Here is an 18,768-nt window from a genome sequence, read left to right as displayed (position 1 = left end):
TGTTCCAAGCCTGTAATAATGTAAAGGTCAGAGAAATGGAAGTTAAAACTAAATAAATATTTATAGACGTAAACTGCTAAATTAAATAAATAGGTTCTCAGCTGCTTTTGATACTTAAATACACCCTTGGCACTAGAGTTTTGTGGAAGGTAAATGGCTCCACATTTCTCTATTTCTTTACACCATGGGTATTTGAGCTTATCCACAAAGACCATGTGTGGGCTTTTATTCTAACTACACAAAAGACCATTTTAATTTGACTTGTTTTAGTCATTCAGACGAGCTGTGTTCTGGTTTATTTTAGTTGAAATGCAGAGCTGGAACTCTGCTGCTGCCGCCCTTTAACGTTTAGTTGTGCGCCCTCTGGTGGCTATCGCTGGTGTGACTAGTTCATGTGTGTGGTAAATAGCATTGGAAATACATCCACATACAGACTGAACTGGGAACTATTGAGATGTGAGACGTTAAGATTACCCCAGCAAACTCTATTGTGCTGATTAGGTAGCTTAGAGCAGTCCACACACATTAAGACCTTTGGCTTAGCACCACGTTTAAGGAAAAGTAGCTAACAACTAATAACCAGCACCTGAAAGTGAAGCGTGAACTTCATTTTCAATTCAGTTTATTTGTATAACAATGGATATCGTCTCAAAGCAGCTTTAGAGGGTGCATAAAAAACTTTCTGAGATGATATGAGGAAGAAACCTTCAAGTGAACCTCATCCTTATTTGGGTGACACCGGACAATAAATAATGTAAACGTAAATAATGTCCTTTTTGCAACAGAAACCAAGAGCTCTTGAGGAACTAATAGGTCAGTGTAGTTTCTGAGTTCATTTTGGACTTCCTTCCACAAGCTGACTGATGCAACGGCAGTTCAGGGATGGAGTGATGGTCTCCAAGTGGTTCTGTCCACAGTCCCCTGGGTCACTAGCTGTTCACTCAGATCTATCCTCAGCAGCAGTGAGCACCACCAAGTGATGAGACTCCAACCAGGGGTAGAGCATCTGGATGGATCAGGCAGGTCTGGAAAGAAGAAGTGGTCACACTGGAAACTCAGAACACTGGGAGCTTGGCAGTGGGATGTATAGCTTAACAGACAAAGACAGAAAAAGAGAGAAAGATATTAGGTATGCTTGTAATCGTGATGTTTAAAGACAGTGTAACTCGGGTCATCATTTCACCAGACCCTTGTGTCCATGCTATAAGTTTTTAAAACCCCAAACCAAAAGAGATTTATATACATGATTTATAGCCTACTCCCAGGAAACGGTTAAGGATGCAAGTGCAGGTACACAGTGATCTTTATAGTCAAGGCTAACAATCAAAGATGTAATCCAAAAACATGGTTGAAAGACAGTCAAAGGTCAAACAATGAACAAACAGGATGAACTAGAGCAGAAAATATCAAAAAAAAAAAAAGGTAAAACCTGAAAGACTAACACCTGAATACTAAACACTTGACATGAATGTTTAGAGTCTGCATAAACTGTTAAAGTGTGTAGTCTGTGTGTAATCAGTAGTCTGGTGAACATGAACAATGAGAGAGTCCGGGTGTAGTAGTAGTGAAGCAGTCAAAGTAGTGGTAGCTCAAGTGGTTAAGTGGGCGCTAGATTGTTGTTCAGAAGGTTGTGGTTCAAGCCCCAGTACCACCAGGCTACCGCAGTTGAGCAAGGCCTTTAACCCTCTCTGCTCCAGGGGTGCTTTGTCATAGCTAAACCTGTGCTCTAACCCTAAAAAGAATTCCACTGTGCTGTAATATATAAAGGCTTCTTCTATAAGCCAGTGAGATTTCAAAGATATTATTAATTATTTATTGTAGGAACTCAATATGTTAATACATATACATTTACATATATTATAAAATTGTTTTATAAAATTATTATAAAACAACCATGTCACACATTCCTCACTCTGTGATGTGAACATTAACTGAAGCTCTGGACCTGTAGCTGCATTGCCCTGCTGCCATATGAGGTGATTCGGTGATTGCATGAATGATTAGGTGTACAGGTGTTCCTATTAAAGTGGCTGGTGAGAATACTCTACTACAGAATATATATTACTGTAAAAGGAGCACATAAAAAATTGCAGGGTTAATCCTAACCAGCAGAGGGCAGCATCCATCAAAGGATTCTTATATATGCTTAAACAATACAGTAAAAAAAAACAATGTCATAAAAGTGATCAGATGCCAATGATTAGGTTAAATCGTCAAATCTCACAACATGTATTATAAATTCTGTCATTCCTCTTCCTTCAATTTGTTATCCCATCACCACACTGCAAAGAAATGACAGCAAGTTAAAATAACTGTATTTACCTGGGAGGTTTTAATACAATGTTGAGAGTACCAACCCAGTGACAAGGAATGGTTTAGTTTAACAGCATGTTGTTTCTGGGAGTGTATGGGAATCAATTTGTATTGATGAAGAGGACCAAAAGGTGAGTAACTACAGGTGGACAACATCAGAAACTATAAACCTGTCAACTGCCAACCATCACTGCCATCAACCATCAACTGCATGAGCCAAATACTTTCAGACAAAGAAAATACAGCAACTTTCAGACAAAGAGAAAATACAGCAACTTTCAGACAAAGATAGGTAGTGTTCATGTTACTACATCTGTTTCCATGACAACAGCCTCATAGTCCAGCAGGTCTGGTTTAAGATTTTTTTTCTTTGAATGATGGACAAAATGTCTACGAATGCGCCTCTGTATAATCCACAGAAATATAAGAAACACAAAGACTTGACCATTACACAGTCAATAACTGATCAAATTATCAATCAATAAAAGAGTGAATTATTTAGCTATGTAAAATGTAACAGGAAGGAGATAGCACACAAATATTTGTTTACATATTTTAATTCCATAGAAACTGCAGCATCAGATGAGACATCACATGGATGGTCAGGTCTGGACAAGAAACATTCCCTAAACAACGATCTGATACAGAGACTCAACGCTAGTGAAAGCATCAACTCGTGCTCAATTTTAACGAGTACACACACACACACAGACATACAGACACACACGGTGGGAGTGTAGAGACAGTGGACCTCAGGATGGTCAGAGTTTGCCACACATCATCAATATGACAGATGGACGTTCCTGCTTTCCTGTTCTTGCAGCTCTCGATACCACAGCTATATAAAATATACTTTCTAATGCAACTAAAACATTTACATTCTCTAGTTCAAGACTGATAAATATGCTTCTGCCACTCCAAAATATATACATCCCATGCATCCATGATATACAGTACATATAGTACAATAAATAAATAAACATAGCATCAGAAACGGTCTTTGACATCGACAATACAAAGGCAGCTTTCACAAACAAATCTCTGAGACGGAGGCCACAGAGGCTACAAAATGAATGCTTTCTTAAAAAGTGTTGGACTCGTCTAGCCACCTGTGGTGATGAGGAAATGTGCGAGTTGCACATGGTTCCTGGACAGAATTGCGTCACACATTTGAATAGTCAAATAAGTGTTAGCCAGGTGTACTTTCCAAGAATGTCTGTCTAGGTCTGGGGTTCTCAAATCCTTTGAAGCCTTGGACCCATTTAACTGTTAAAAAAATCTCTATGAATACCCAGTCCAGATTTATTCAGATATATTAATGAGTGGAACCTTTAACCTTACCTTTTATTTTTTAGAGCATTTTATTCCTGGGCTTTTCACAGACAAAAAAAAAAAAAAGCCATTTTATTTACTGGTTACTGGTGTTTGGATTGTAATGAATTAAAGTGACCAGGCTGATAACTATAATAACTGAATCATGAACATAAAAGTGTTGATAATGGTGAGTTGTGAATTTTAACACTGGAAAAAAATGGTATAAAATTGCGGTCCTCAGTTTGAGAAACAGTGGTGTTTACATGGCCTACAGGCTTCTAACATTACAAGGCGTATTTCAGTGCAAGCATAGTTTATTGACAGTCAGTTTAGTTGTGTTATTTTACTGTTTTACTGTGTATTATGGGAGCTCAAGTGATTAAGGCTCTGGGTCATTGCCCGGAAGATCAGGGGTTAGCACTGCTAAGTTGCCACTGTTGGGCACTTGAGCAAGGCCCTTAACCCTCTCAGCTCCAGGGGCACTGTATCATGGCTGACCCTGTGCTCTGACCCCAACCTCCAAGGAAGGGATATGTGACGAAAGAATTTCACTGTGCTGTAATGTATATGTGACAACTTGGAGAAACAAAACACAGCATGCCAGAAATTTCTGTCACTTAAACATTACCAAATAAATTACCTGTTTTCTTCAAGTGCTTGAAGAAAACAAAGCAGCTTGAAGAAAACAGAAAGCACAAGAACCACTCATTTCTCAATTGTCTCTTGTGTGTATGTGAGATATGATAACAATGGATGGATTCCACTGACAAATAACGTTTTACACGATCATGCTGACCTCTAGTGGTGAGGAGAACAGTAGGGTCAGGTGGAATGACATGCCATACAAAAGCTCAGTGTTCTTACTGATTCATCCCAAAGCTCTGTATCTTTAACACCACACTCAGGGGTATTTCAGTGAGTCGATTAGTTCATTAACTACCATTAACCTCATATGGCTGAGACTTTTTTTGCATTTCGGGCGCAGCATTCGGTTTGTACACTTTTCCTGATCAGCACCATCTCCATGGCCTAAGAATCAACCCTTTTTTGTGCTTTATCAGGGTACATAGTGACATTCAAAGTGCTTAAATGATTGTCTGAATTTGTGATTTATGATGGTTTCAGTTATCTTTATCCAGGGAGTTTTATTCAGCTTGACAACTTACATTAAAAACATGCTGAGGAAGGATCTAAAAATGTTTTGCTGCCAACCCAGTTGTAAATAAAAAGAAAAGCTTCAAATATTACTCTCATTATTCAAATATGTACAATAATATTCTGCCTATTTAATGGAGGGCTTTTTATCCTAAACATTCTATAGACAGAACAGGTCCAAGTTGATATTACTTACAAGCCTACTTGTTTTTTTTTTTAGTTATTAAGGTTTAATTTAAGCCCACTTAATTCAAGTTAACGAATCAAACAGGCGAATAAAAACTTAACAATGAATACAACTTTGCTGTATGGGCTCTGCATAAAACGCCCCAAAGAGACAATCCTAAAAGTAAACCTATAAAATGTTCCAGATTTAGACTTAAGTGCGTAAAAATGTGTTTCTGCATCACTATTTTTTCCATCTGACCAATTTATAGTCTCCCAGTGGTGTTATAATGACTGTGAGCATACAGGATAATAGTGCATACCCTTTGGCCTTTGTTAATATCAGTAAATGTCTCAAGCGTTATTTTAAATTATTATAATAAAGCGAAAACATCATATTAAAGATAGATAACTGGAAGTCTACCATGCAAATCAGTGCCTCCGTCTTCGGAGGAGAAAAGGAGAGCAGAAAACATGTAAGATAAGGCTGGTTTCACCCAGCGGTATTCGGTTGCTAGGATACTGTCTGAGGCAGCAGAAGAAGCTCTTCTTTGAGCTGGGAGTCTTTTCATACTGAAGCAGGCCGCTCTCAGTAGGAGCACACCAACACCCTCTCTATCCCGACGGCAATTAAAGGTGATGCCCATCTCTGTATCATCTCTACTCTTTAAACACAGCAATCTTATGCAACACAGAGGAAAAGTCAACCATGACAATAGCACTAACCCATCCTACACAGGACCATGTGAGCATTTATCATTCTGAGTGGGAAGGCTACGCATTTATCGCTTCTCAGGGACGGGTCAAAGGATTCACTTTTTCTCTCCAAATCACCCTTCTCACCCTTCCATCAAAGCTTTGTTCGCCAGAATCGGTTTTGAAAGCCGAGCGTGTCCTGTTGAAGTGTGGCCAAAAGCCGGACCGTTGAGTCTCGGCCTTTTTAGCGTGCCCCAACCCCCACCTTCTTTCTCAATGTGTTTGCTAATGCTACATAAAGAGAAGGATAGACACAACTCTTACACAACAGCAATGCTAGCAGACATATACACACTTCAAACGTACACAGATGTAATGTTTAACAACTTTTTTGAATTATTTCTTACAAGTTCAGTAAGAGCATAGCAATAACTGGCAACATAACAGATTTGTAATCACAAGTATGGTATTTTTGAGGCGAAAACTCATCAGGACGCAATAACATCACACTTACATCTGCAATCTGTAATATTATGCTATTTGCATAACTGGATTACTACAGCAGCTGTACGAGGACAGAGCTTGAAGGTGGAGACAATGTAAACCATATTCGAATTACAAAGCAACATAATCTTTTCATTTATCTCATTCCCAAAGACATCATTACTGGTGATAAGATCTGTCCCGTTAAAAAATAAATAAATAAATAATCATTTTAAAAACTTTTTACATTTCACTGCAGGAATCATCTCTGGATATTTGAGGAATAAAATCTGAAAGGATGCCTCAGGTGAACTCAGATAACATCAAGCTTTTCTGATATCAGTCTCTTCTGATATCAAATTGAATCAGATTTCATTTTGTAATCCTTTTTGTAATCCAGCGTCTGATTTATAACGAACATGCTCCTACTGTGTCTTTTAACGGAGATCTTACTTCATAAACCACACCCGCATATCGTCCCAAGCTGTTTTCATGATAGTTACTCGTATTTGCAAGGTATCAATAATAGTTGCAATTGCAAGGTCTTTATCCCAGGCTCTATGCTAGCTAAAATGCTGCAGCTTGTTTCTGCTCTGAGAAAACATGATTTGTGATCATCAGATCAATTAGTGAAGTGAACTGGAGCCGTGACCTGTAGGGACGTGTAATTAAACAGAAAGCCGAGCGAATGCAAGCTGCAGGGCATCCGTCCTTCTTTTCGTAATGAGATCCCTGAAATGAAATCATTTCCCAGTTTAAAAATCATTCTAAAAAATCTATAGATGTCAAATCGAGTGGAGCGGATGTACATGATTTAGAGAAGGAGGTGAAAGGTCACTGAAACTGGTCGACTGAAACAGTATCCGTCTGTTTAGGATTATAAGAATAGCATGCACGCAAGCACAAATATCAGGTAGAGGAGGAGGAAAGAGGCATTTTTAGGAAGCGAATATTATAAATATGCACATCCAGAGATGATTTTCATGCCAAGCCTCCTGTGTAGTCTCATATAACCATAATGCGTAAATTACCAGCTATGAAACTGGAAAAAAAGATTTTTTAAAAAAGTCTGATTTTGGTCACACATGGACAGTAGCATCACAGTGGAAGTGCTGTACCTCTCTTGGAGAAGCGTCTAAACCAAAGGCGTCAATGCACCTCTCATACAAGACACAGAATACCTACTTCAACGTAAAACATCCAAAAGGCAAAAATAAATATGTCTATATTACGCATAGCATGTATAAAAATGGATGTAGTTATGTACAGCAGATGTTTTTTCACAGCCAGCTTAAAAAGAAAAAGAAAATCTCACACTCGACAAAATGACAAAACAACATTCTCAAAATAAATTTTTCTGACAGTTCATTTACCATGACACTTTTCAAACAGTTGAATAAAGGTTGTAATATTTATTACAGTAGTACTAGAAATTTCACCCACTGAAAATTTTTGGCCGAAAACGCTCGAGCACAACACGTCCTGTTCTCAGACGAAAGAGTACAAACGCTGCGAAAAGTTAACAGAAATGGATTTATTTATTGGATTTATTTATTTTTTTAAATACAGCATTTTAAAATACAACACTAGAAATAAGATTATGCAGTAAAAACTGTATCAGAAACTTGTACAGTGTTGCCAGGTTAGGAAAGATCCCCAATCTTACCAAATGCAACCCCTGAAATTTCAATAATCATTGTGAGCCTAAAGAAATTGTCCGTGGGTGTGTAGTTGTAATTTTTCATATGTTACATGTCCAGGGTGATTTCTAGTAAACTGCGGCCAATCTGGCAACCCTGAACTTGTAGCTGATTTATGACCTGCTCAGTTTGCACTACATGTGTGCATCACGGTTTCAAGCATGTGTAACAATTTCAATGCTAGTGATTATAGTTTATTAACATTATAGGCCTTCAATTAAGATTTATTTTTAAGTATAAATAATAAGAAAAAATAAACAAATAAAATTTTTTTATAGCGTGAAAAAGCCAATGTTATAAAATCTAGCAATTTTTCAGTTTTCGGCCAAGAACTTTCATTTCGTTGCATCACAAGCGGCGTGACGTTAGACTGTACAAAATAACACAGTGACAGGAATTAGCTCTTGCTACTAATCCTGTGGTGTCTTTGCATTACGTTGGTGATTTTTACCACCAGTTATGACCAGTTACGTCTTACCCTTTTATACCACCCATGTCATGCCTGAAGTGGTACATTACCAAAATGGAACATAAACAGGAAAAGGAAACAGCAGGATAGATATTAGAGCTTTGTAATATATTAGCAATGCCTAAATAAACCAAAACAAATAAAAAAAATCAATCTTTTGGCTTGTAGGTCAATGTTAGAAATAAATTGATGTAATCATTATCTAATAGTGAATATGGTAGACAATTATGCACTAGAAATGTAGCTCATGTGGTGGTCGAGACAGCACTAAGCATTGCGTAGGGATTTTTGCATTGTTTGGAACATATTTTGGTATACATATTTTTTAGGCTTATAATCACTGTGTCTAGCCCTCAACAATGTGCAAGAAAATCTAATTATGACACAAGGATGTATTATTTATATACAGTATATTGTTCATTTAACTGTTTCTGCCATGTAACAACTCAATGACACTTAGTGTATGCTGACCATGAATCTGTAAAACAGCAGGGGTGTTTACTATTTCGCTCCATGTTGTATGTCTGCCACATATACCACTTGTTTGCTTAGGTCTTAATTATAGTCATTATTTTCAAGTGCAATGCTGTAACAGTGCAGGCGGCTGCATGCTGGAACACCTACCCACGCTGTGCTAACCAGAGGCCACTGCTGATTGTTTGAGATGTGATTCACAGCTTTTGTCTTTGCATGCAAGACTGGTTTGGTTTTGCATCAAACGCTGGATACATTAAGCTCAGTAACAAGCTGGCCAGCTTCATATAAGCTCAGAAGAACAAAATTTGTGCCTAAAACGTAAAGGAACGGTAGACTTGTGCTAGCATGCTGGGATTACACTATCCTCTGCAGACACAGCTAAAAAACAAGCCATTCCTTTGTATTTCAGACACAAGCATATCTAGGCAGATTTATTGCGTAATTAACCAGAGGGGAGTTCCTCTCTAAAAGGCCTACCAGCCAAACTATTGATTTTTGTAATGTTCTACACACACACACACACATACATACACACACACACTCACACAGAAGACACATACACAGGACAACCCATTGGGTTTGCACATTCATCACCATGCAAGGAGGACAGACCAATGTTTTTTTTTTTAATTGGTGTTCTCCAGTGTTGAAAATATCTGCTGTACACTCATCCTCCGTAAATCCAGTGTAATTTAATCCAGAAACAGTGGTGTTCAAAGAATGCAGAGAGTATACTGCTGTTTGCATTCCTGATCCTTCAATTTATAACCATGATATTCAGTAGGCTTTGTTTTAATTCCAGCTTAAATTTCAGTCATTTATTTCCAAATTCCTTTCACATTTATTCAGTCATCACTCAAGTAGCTCTAGCAGTACAGTGACATCCTGCTGCGTCGCATGGCCTCACTGATCAGGTAGGCTGGACTGACCTCAGGTTCCTCGGTCATCACTACGATGTTCTGCCATTCGCCACACTGGTTGGACTTCTTGATTGTGTCCACCACACACAAAGCATACAAACAGTCCTCAAATGTGGCGGCCATGGTGAGCGGCCGGCCGTCCCAAGTCCGCCGATCCTCCTGGCCCTGGAAGGCCTGCCGTATCGCCTGGACCATGCAGATGGTGCCAGTGAGGTAGGGCGTAGGGATGTCGCTGAAGGCCTTGTCAGGCAGCGAGGCATTGCCTAAAGGTGTGCTGTCCTTGAGCAGCAACTCACGGCCTCCCATGCCACTATTCTTTTGTCCATACAAGTCCGTGCCACTCACCGTGAGCCGTCCAGCCGTTCCAACCACAACCACCTCCTGCCGGAACTCACCCGGCACGTTGAAATTGAGCGTCACCGTGCAGCAGGCTCCACCCTCCAGCACCATTTGAAAAGTGCAAAAGTCGTCACTGGTGATCTGTCTGATGCCCTTGATGTGGTCTGTCTGTTTAATGAAAGTCTTGAGGAAGCCGTGCACCTTGATGGCACGCTGGCTGGTCAGGAACGTAAGCAGGTCGATGATGTAACTGCCCACAGAGTGAAGTCCTCCACCTCCCATCAAGTCGTCACAGCTCCAGTTGTATTTCTTGCCCAAGAGGCTGCCGCCGTGGACCTGTGCCTCGCAGACCAGCAGTTCTCCCACGTAGCCTTCCTCAAGCAGCTCCTTCATACGCACGAAAGCCGGAAGAAAGCGCAGAACGTTACCCATAATGCTCAGCAGCTTGGGGTAGTACTGCGCTGCTGACATCATTCGGAAGGCATCCAGCGGTGTGGCCGTGCGGTCACAGATGACATTCTTGCCAATTCCTTAGAGATTACAGAAAGAAGAACAGAGAATTAGTCAAATGTTGAGTCATCAGGTTACACGCCAAAGCCAAGCAATGACATGATCATAAAGCATTCCAACAGAATTACTCAAACTTCTGAAGTGGCATTAACTGGGAAAAAGGAAGTGCTAAAAGCAGTTCAATTTTTTTTGCTACTGTTCATGTTTGCTGTTAATGACCTCTTTCATTTAAGAAAAGAAATTAGACAAAATGAGACAATTTGTTCAATGACACAAGGCAGATCTCATTCACAATACTTCAAAAGCCCTCTATTTAAGCCTCATCTTTCATTTCATCACACCGAAATCCCCAAAGATAGAATGCCCTGCCAAAAATGAACATGGACACAAGATGTGCTATCGGAATAGCAGACAGCACAGTTTAAAAACAGAAACATGGCATTCTTATTTATTTAAATAAATGTGCATTAAAATAACTCGCATGTGTGAGAGAGTGAAATGACTAGCAGGCCATTACATCCTTTAAACTCAAGATTACTACCTACAGCAATAATTACATTATAATCCTCCCTCACTGTGATATTATTAAATAATGATAAATGTCACAGTGACCAAGACAGCAGGAAAGTTGGCTTCATATGAACTTGCCATTGAGATATACGGTAAAACCTCAGTGAGCTTGTGTTAGTGGGTTCTCTCTAATAACGTGTGGATTTCAAAGCTGCGAAAACCTAAACCAGTCACACTTGCTTCAAAATACCCAGGCATGCTGCACTAAAAACAGGTCTATAATGACAATTTTTGCCCTTAGATGCATTATTGATAAAGTTGCTGATTAAAATGAATAATTAAAGCTAAAAACCTGGTATTCTGCATTATAAGGAAAAATGTTGCTATAGGATAAATCCGTTCATCAATGGGAAAGTGGGCCACCAGACCTGCTATTGTTTGGGCTGTAAAAGGCCAGACTGATTGGCCCAGTCAGCTAGATAAACAGCAGGAAAGCTGGAGTGGTGCCGCTCTCACAGCTCTCCACCATTTCATGTGACCTTTTCTTAAAGGGGCCTGGTCGAAGGAACACGCCATTGTGCTTTCTGAGACTCACTGGGCAAAACCTTCCCAGCTAATCTCCCATTAGCTCCCAGCAGCGGAACGCAGGCTACAAAATTAAACCTCATGACCCACTTTTATACTCCCAGAGCATATGATGGAATACAGTTTCAGATAACGTAACAGCAGAGAAGACGGGCTGTGATCTCTTCGGGTTGCGTGAAGGTAACTGAAGCCTCCTGACTTCACACACAGTCAGATGAATTTATTTGTACATGGTCATTTTTGGACTCTTTTGATTTGCATTTCAAATGATAGTTGATATAATTAAAACTAATTAAGAAGTAAATCCAGTTGTAATTACACACATACAATCTTAATCAGGACTCATGTATCATCGGATATGTGACTCTGTAACTTTCTGCTTCTATGGATGATCCCACATCGATACCCTACACCATTTTGCACTTCCCTAAACCAGTTTCAACCAAAGACTTGCACTTTCCTCAACAGACAATCTTACATGGATACTGTAGCTTTGTACCTAATAACTGCTGCTGTAATCATAAAGACTGTCCCTTATCCCAGGCTTCACAATATGCTCATAATCTACATTTCAAAACATGTGGTACTCTTTGACTCTTTTGTAGAAGAGATTGATTTATATTATCGCAATCCAGCATCACCTAGAAGAGGATGTGCTGCCTTTTGAGTCCAGTTCTTCTCAAGGTTTCTTCCTCAAATCACCTCCGGAAGCTTTTCTTTACCACTGTCACCTTTGGTTTGCTAGTTAAGGAACTAAATGTACATCTAGATTTCTGTAACACCGCTTCGTGACACTGTCTATTGTTCTGTTCACCATTTCAGTTCAATTGAAAATGTGCTTTTTAATGGACAATGATATTTTTTTCCTATTCTCCCTGCAGCAGACCAAATAATCTCCACGAAGACTTCTACAGAATGATTCCCAGAGATAGACAAAATACAGAGGTAAACAGCTGATAAAAAGATAAAAAAGACAGGGTAATAAATGAGGTATATGTCTGAGGAGAAAACAGGAAGTGAGGTGAAACAATGTGAACTCTACACTTTGACATTAGAGTAGGAAATAAAATTTGGATTACAATAATTTAAAAATTCTCAGACTTTTAATGCATTCAGAAATATGCCTTTAATTTATAATGCTACAGACTAAACAGTGAAAACTTTTTCACAAGTGATACTATGCTTATATACCAGTCCCAAGGTCCATGAAAAAAAAAATCCACTATACTGAATTTTGTTCAGGAACATTGTTGATCACTTAAGACTTTTTAACACACAAGCTGATTTCAAATCATTTCCTATTCACTACTTAGTGGTGAAATGATATACTGAGCTTACAGAACCTACAGAGGGGTCACCACAGTGAATCATCTCTCTCCACCTATCCGTATCTTCTGCATCCTCAACACTTGCACCCACCAGCTTCATATCCTCATTTATTACATCCATATACCTCCACTTTGGCCTTCCTCTTTGCCTCCTGCCTGGCAGTTCTCAATGTCCAACATTCTCCTACCAGTATACTCACTCTCCCTCCTCTGAACATGTCCAAACCATCTTAATCTGGCCTCTCTAACTTGAGCTGTCCAACATGAGCTGTCCCTCTGATGTACTCGTTCCTAATCCTGTCCAACCTTTTCAGTCCTAAAGAGAACCTCAACATCTTCAGCTCTGCTACCTCCAGTTCTGACTCCTGTCTCTTCCTCAGTGACACTGTCTCTAAACCATACTGCATGGCCAGTCTCACAACTGACCAACAGTACAACAGTACTACAGAGTGAACTATACGTTCAATAAAATACCCAAATATGTGAAATCATGCCATAAATGTCCATCCATCCATCCATCCATCCATTATCTACACTGATTATCCTACTGGGTCGCAGGTAGCCTAGAACTTATCCCACGAGACCCAGGACACAAGGCAGGGAACACCTTGGACAGGATGCAAGTCTATGTCAGTGCAAAATTGCATGCACACTCACACAACAGACAATTTAGAGATGTCAATCAGCTACAATGCATGCATTTGGACTGGGGAGACTGGAGTAACCAGAGGAAACCTCCAGGAAAACATGCAAACTCCATACACACAGAACAGTGACAGGAATCGAACCCCAACCCTGGAGGTATGAGGCAAACCGCCAAGTCATAATTGTTGCCATTATATACTTAAATGTGATATTTCTTTAAATCATTAAATATTCTGCTACATCACACAAATGACACAAGTTTAATTTTATCAAAACATTTAAGAAATGAGTTTCATTTGACTCGATACAAAGAAGGATACGTGGATTAAACATATGCATGCTGTGTATACATTTTAAATGTATAAATATTACTACAATCACAGTAATATTCCTTCTCATGGCCCTTCTGCATTTCACTTGTGTCTGCTGTTCAATGAGACTGCACCACTGACTGCAGTATTTTTCATATTCATAGGCAGACAGAAATATCACCTTACATTTACTAGTATGTCTGATCTGAATGAAGCTTTCCAGTGCTACAGAAAAGGAATAAATCGAATTTGCTTTAAGTGTGCTAGGAATGTGCCTCTCCAGCTCAGATGTTTATGCAGGTCCTGTGAGTCTAATGTGTCAGAGGCATTCACACACTTTCAGAAAGACAAAGCACAAGGAAACTGCAGCGAGAACAAGGACAAGGTCTTTATTATTCATGGAAACAAGATCTGGTAATGTGGATACTAAAATGCAAATCTGCCAGAAAAAAATTTGAAAGATGATACAGGGAGTGAGAGAGAGAGAGAGACAGACAGAGAGACAGAGAGAGAGAGAGAGAGAGAGAGCAGGCTCATTATTATGCTAACCAGCTCTGGGGACCAAACCAGCACTAATGGGCAAAAAATATACAGTCACACAGCTCATACACGCTCACACCAGTCAGAGACAGCAAACCTGATGTGTGTCTGTATGTGTATGTACATGCATATGTGTATGTGCATGTGTATATGTGTGTGTGTGTGTGTGTGTGTGTGTGTGTAGAGGATGCCATGTTTTTAATATCTTGGAGAGGACCAAATATACAAGAACAGGGACGTCCGATAAAAATGTCCTATACAAGGTTAAAACTGTCACATATTACTCTTATTATGGGGACGCTTGGTCTCCTTCATGATGTATAACCATGTACCACAGCTCACCACAAACCCCTCAGTTTCCCAAGATTACTTCAGTTTTACAAACACACTGACTCACACTATTCTAATAAAGTACTGTACAATTTATGCAAGCGGGAATAGATCTATGTAGTCTACATAATGCTTACTTGGTTTAATCCCCAGTGTCTCAGTATCTGTCTCTCTCTCACACACTCTCTCATACACACACATGACAGTGTGACAGCCTACATGATGCATTTTTCGTTAAAACCCCAATGTCACTCACCCCCTCGAACACATACACATACACACACATGACAGTCTACATGATGCATCTTTGGTATCAACCTCAATGTCACTCTCCCACTCATTCTTTCTTTCTTTCTTTCTCTCTCTCTCTCTCTCTCTCTCTCTCTCTCAAACACACACATAAACAGACACACACGCAAACATATAACAGTGTGAAAGTGTCAAACCCCAATGTTACTCTCCCTCTCTCTCTTTCTCTCTCTCTCTCACACACACACACAAACACATGACGGTGTGACAGCTCAGCAGTGCTGAAAGCCTTCCACTAAACCTCCAGAAAGAGGTTGATGACACTTTTGAGCTGAAGACCTCTCATGAGCTCTCAGCCTGTCAGATATGAGCTACATCCTGACATCCATCCACATCACTAAAATCTACACCTGATCAAACTACCCTGGGATCTGTCAGCTGGCAGATATGGCAACAATATGCACACATACTGCTAGACTATTAGACAAACTATACAATATCAAAATGATGTTCATGGTGTATAAATTTAGCATAGTGTTATCAAAAAAAAAAATAACATCATATCATACATTTTATCAACTCATCTAATATTATTCCATTCCATAGTATGTTGCATTTTATTTGGCGTTTCCATTGTTTGCCAATAGAATTTATTCCAAAAAGCTAAATTTAAGCACTACAGAAAATGCAAATTGTGATCCTGGCAAACACAGGACTATCAGATGTTGTTTGGATGAATTAAATGGAACACCAGCCTCTGGGATTTACAGCCTGGTTGCTGAATGAGGTTTCAAATCATTATTTGGCCTGAGGTCTAGGGGCACGCCTGGAGATAACCAGGAGCACGACTGTCTTTCAGTGGGTCAGAGACCTTGTAGAGACTCTGTCCTCAACCCTAATGGAGTGGAAAATGTCTCTGGGATTAGTGCTCAGCCCTCCTCATCAATTATAGAGACTCTGCCTTCAAACACTCCAGCAGTGTGTGAACAAGCCTCACACAGCTCTCTAAGGAAATACACTACCATTGTAAAGGCCAGTCTCTGGGTGACAGGGATTTTCAACCTGCACTAATCTATGCTCGAGAAATACAAATATCCAGCCTTGACCTCTATGTCTCTATTCTCACGATCTTTCATTGTCACATCCATCCTCTGTTTATTACATCTGAGGTCAAAATCATACACATCACCTCGACACCCAGATAACACATAGCAAGTACAACTGCACAACAGTGGCTAGCTGTGATTAAACTACCACATATAAGAAAGAGAAGTGAGTCATGAAGCTTGAAGCTTACACTTCATGAAAGCTTAATGTAAGTGTAAGGAGAATTCTCACAGTGATGCAGGGGTTAACCTGGGGTCAGGTGCTGCTCTCAAATCTCTACTGCTGCCTCCAGGCATAAATCAACCAGCAGAGATCACAGCTGTGTAGCGTGAATATATAATAGTAAAGCTCAATTTAAACACATAGGCCAGACACAAACATACCTAGCCTTAACCAGGCCAGCCTAGGGATACACATGACTATATTGTTACGAATGACATTACTTGCTTCTGTTTTCCAAAATATAAAGATTCTAGTTAGGATAAACTTGTTCACAAATAAATGAATTAATGAGTTTACAGCAGATGTGGCAAATGCATTAAGCATCTCCGTATGTGTATCGGCTCACGTCCAATACTCTCCCATGTTAGACTGCTAAATCTAGAATGAATTTCCTGGTTGCACAATTGCCCTTTTGGTTAATACAGTACACAGTTAAAGGAGGGAAATGATTTATAATCACACTATCTGTCATCACACTGTCATCGTCATCTAGATGGGGATGAGTTTCCTTTTGAGTCTGGTTCCTCTCAAGGTTTTTTCCTCAAATTGACTCAGATTTTCCTTGCCATCGTCATTCTAGCTTGCTCATTAAAGTCAACAGTCAAAGCAATTTCCCCCTGGGATTAATAAAGTTCTTTGAATCTTGAAAGATACATTTCGAAATGTAAAATTTCTCTATTTCTTTAGAGCTGGTTTGTGACAGTGTCCATTGTTAGAAGCGCTATACAAATAAAATTGACTTGAGGTGTTTATTCCTTCATCTCTGAGATGTTGAGATAAACCTGGCATCATGGCGATGATGTTATTTCCAGTGTAAAATCTTCATGAGCACCCAAACATTGCTGTATCTAATGCAACTTGTTACCTGTAACACAAATATTACATTTATAACAATCAATCTTTGTAACAATCAAATCCCCATCCAAACTGACTACCCATTCAGGAGCCACCACAAATCCACACCCAAATCCAATACAGATATCACATCACAGATATTATATATCACCTAAATATACCAGCTCACTCACCGAAAACCTTTTGAGGTTTTTCTATTTCCTGTGTGTGTGTGTTTCTGAATGTTCTTTGTCCACTACTCTTTTTTGCATCTACTCTTTGCTTTTCTTTCTGATTGTAACGCCTGCCAGGGATTACAAGAATTTTAATGTTTATTTCTTCCTCTACTGAGAAAAGAATTGAAAATGACCCAGAATTGAGCTCAATTACATTAGCGGTATAAGGGCAGTTCCTGAATTTTATCAACTAACATTTAAAACATGATGATAGAAGCTGAATTTCAAGCCAAAATGATATGAGACCTTTCTGATACTGACAAGATGCAAAAGGATTTCTAGTTAATTGCACTTTTCCTGAGGTTTCATGGATTTCACAGATGATCTTGAAGAAACTGAGGGACTTTCATGTTTCTTTTTTTTGAGCTATGTTAACTACATGGGTTACATATAAGCACAGATGATGGGGATGTGGTAGCTCAGAGGTCAAGGTATTGAAATACTGATCAGAAGGTTGTGAGTTCAAATCCCAGGTCCATAAGGCCTTTGAGCAAGGCCCTTAACCCTCAGTTGTATAAAATGTAAGTTTCTCTAGATAAGGGCGTCTGCCAAATGCCCCTGAAAATGGTTCCTTCTAAAAAAAAAAAAAATTGGAAAGATGATTTATACTAATGAAATTTAAGTTTAATTCAATATCCTTTATGAAAGCATTGTGTTCCTTGTAGACGTTTATTGACCACTGCAACAACGTTACAAACGAATCCTGAAGAAACAATTTCCTTTAATTATCACTACTGTTAAACGTGTTAAAATGATTGTCCGTGGTAATTACACATACGGTCCAGATCAAGTTGACAAACACTACAGCATTCCTATTAGAGTTCAGTAATTATTTGTACACTGAACAGATAACCACCCTGAAATTATATCTGAGCCACTGATAACAGAGACGTAATCGGCACTCCTTATCTGACCATTTTCAACAGGAATCCATTATGAAAGGTAATTCCAGTTAAGAGATGTGCTTTGCAAGTCAGCCCAGTAATTGCTCTACTGAGAACTGGGAAAAGCATGTGCTCGATGCAGCTTGCTGGGGTGGAGGATAATTGAGCGAGCTTCTGGAGGGAAAGGACACAAAGGGGGTAATTACACATTCATCCTGCCTAACAACAACTCAGAGAGAGTCAGAGAAACAGACAAATACACATACACACACACACACAAGAATGTACACACACAAGAATGGACCAATGAGAGGAGATGCACACAGCACACAGACACACTAAAACACTGCAAATACACACACACACACATACACACACACAAGAATACACACACAAGAATGGACCAATGAGAGGAGATGCACACAGCACACAGACACACTAAAACA

General features: G+C 39.4%; 1 protein-coding gene across 2 annotated transcripts in view; it reads right to left on the bottom strand.

The window, feature by feature from the left end:
* Positions 1 to 605: 605 nt before the first annotated feature.
* gfod1 (glucose-fructose oxidoreductase domain containing 1) overlaps positions 606 to 18,768 on the bottom strand; it is a 35,717-nt gene continuing 17,554 nt past the window's right edge. For both annotated transcript variants that reach the window (XM_058391312.1, XM_058391303.1), the window contains exon 2: positions 606 to 10,561. In XM_058391312.1, the coding sequence (XP_058247295.1) occupies positions 9,639 to 10,505 (867 nt within the window). In that variant the 5' untranslated portion in view covers positions 10,506 to 10,561 and the 3' untranslated portion in view covers positions 606 to 9,638. The remainder of the gene's footprint in view (positions 10,562 to 18,768) is intronic.

Source organism: Hemibagrus wyckioides, linkage group LG01, assembly GCF_019097595.1.
Source record: "Hemibagrus wyckioides isolate EC202008001 linkage group LG01, SWU_Hwy_1.0, whole genome shotgun sequence".
NCBI classification, from domain to species: domain Eukaryota; kingdom Metazoa; phylum Chordata; class Actinopteri; order Siluriformes; family Bagridae; genus Hemibagrus; species Hemibagrus wyckioides.
The sequence above is the reverse complement of the archived record's forward strand: the minus strand, read 5'-3'. Positions and strand labels throughout refer to the sequence as shown.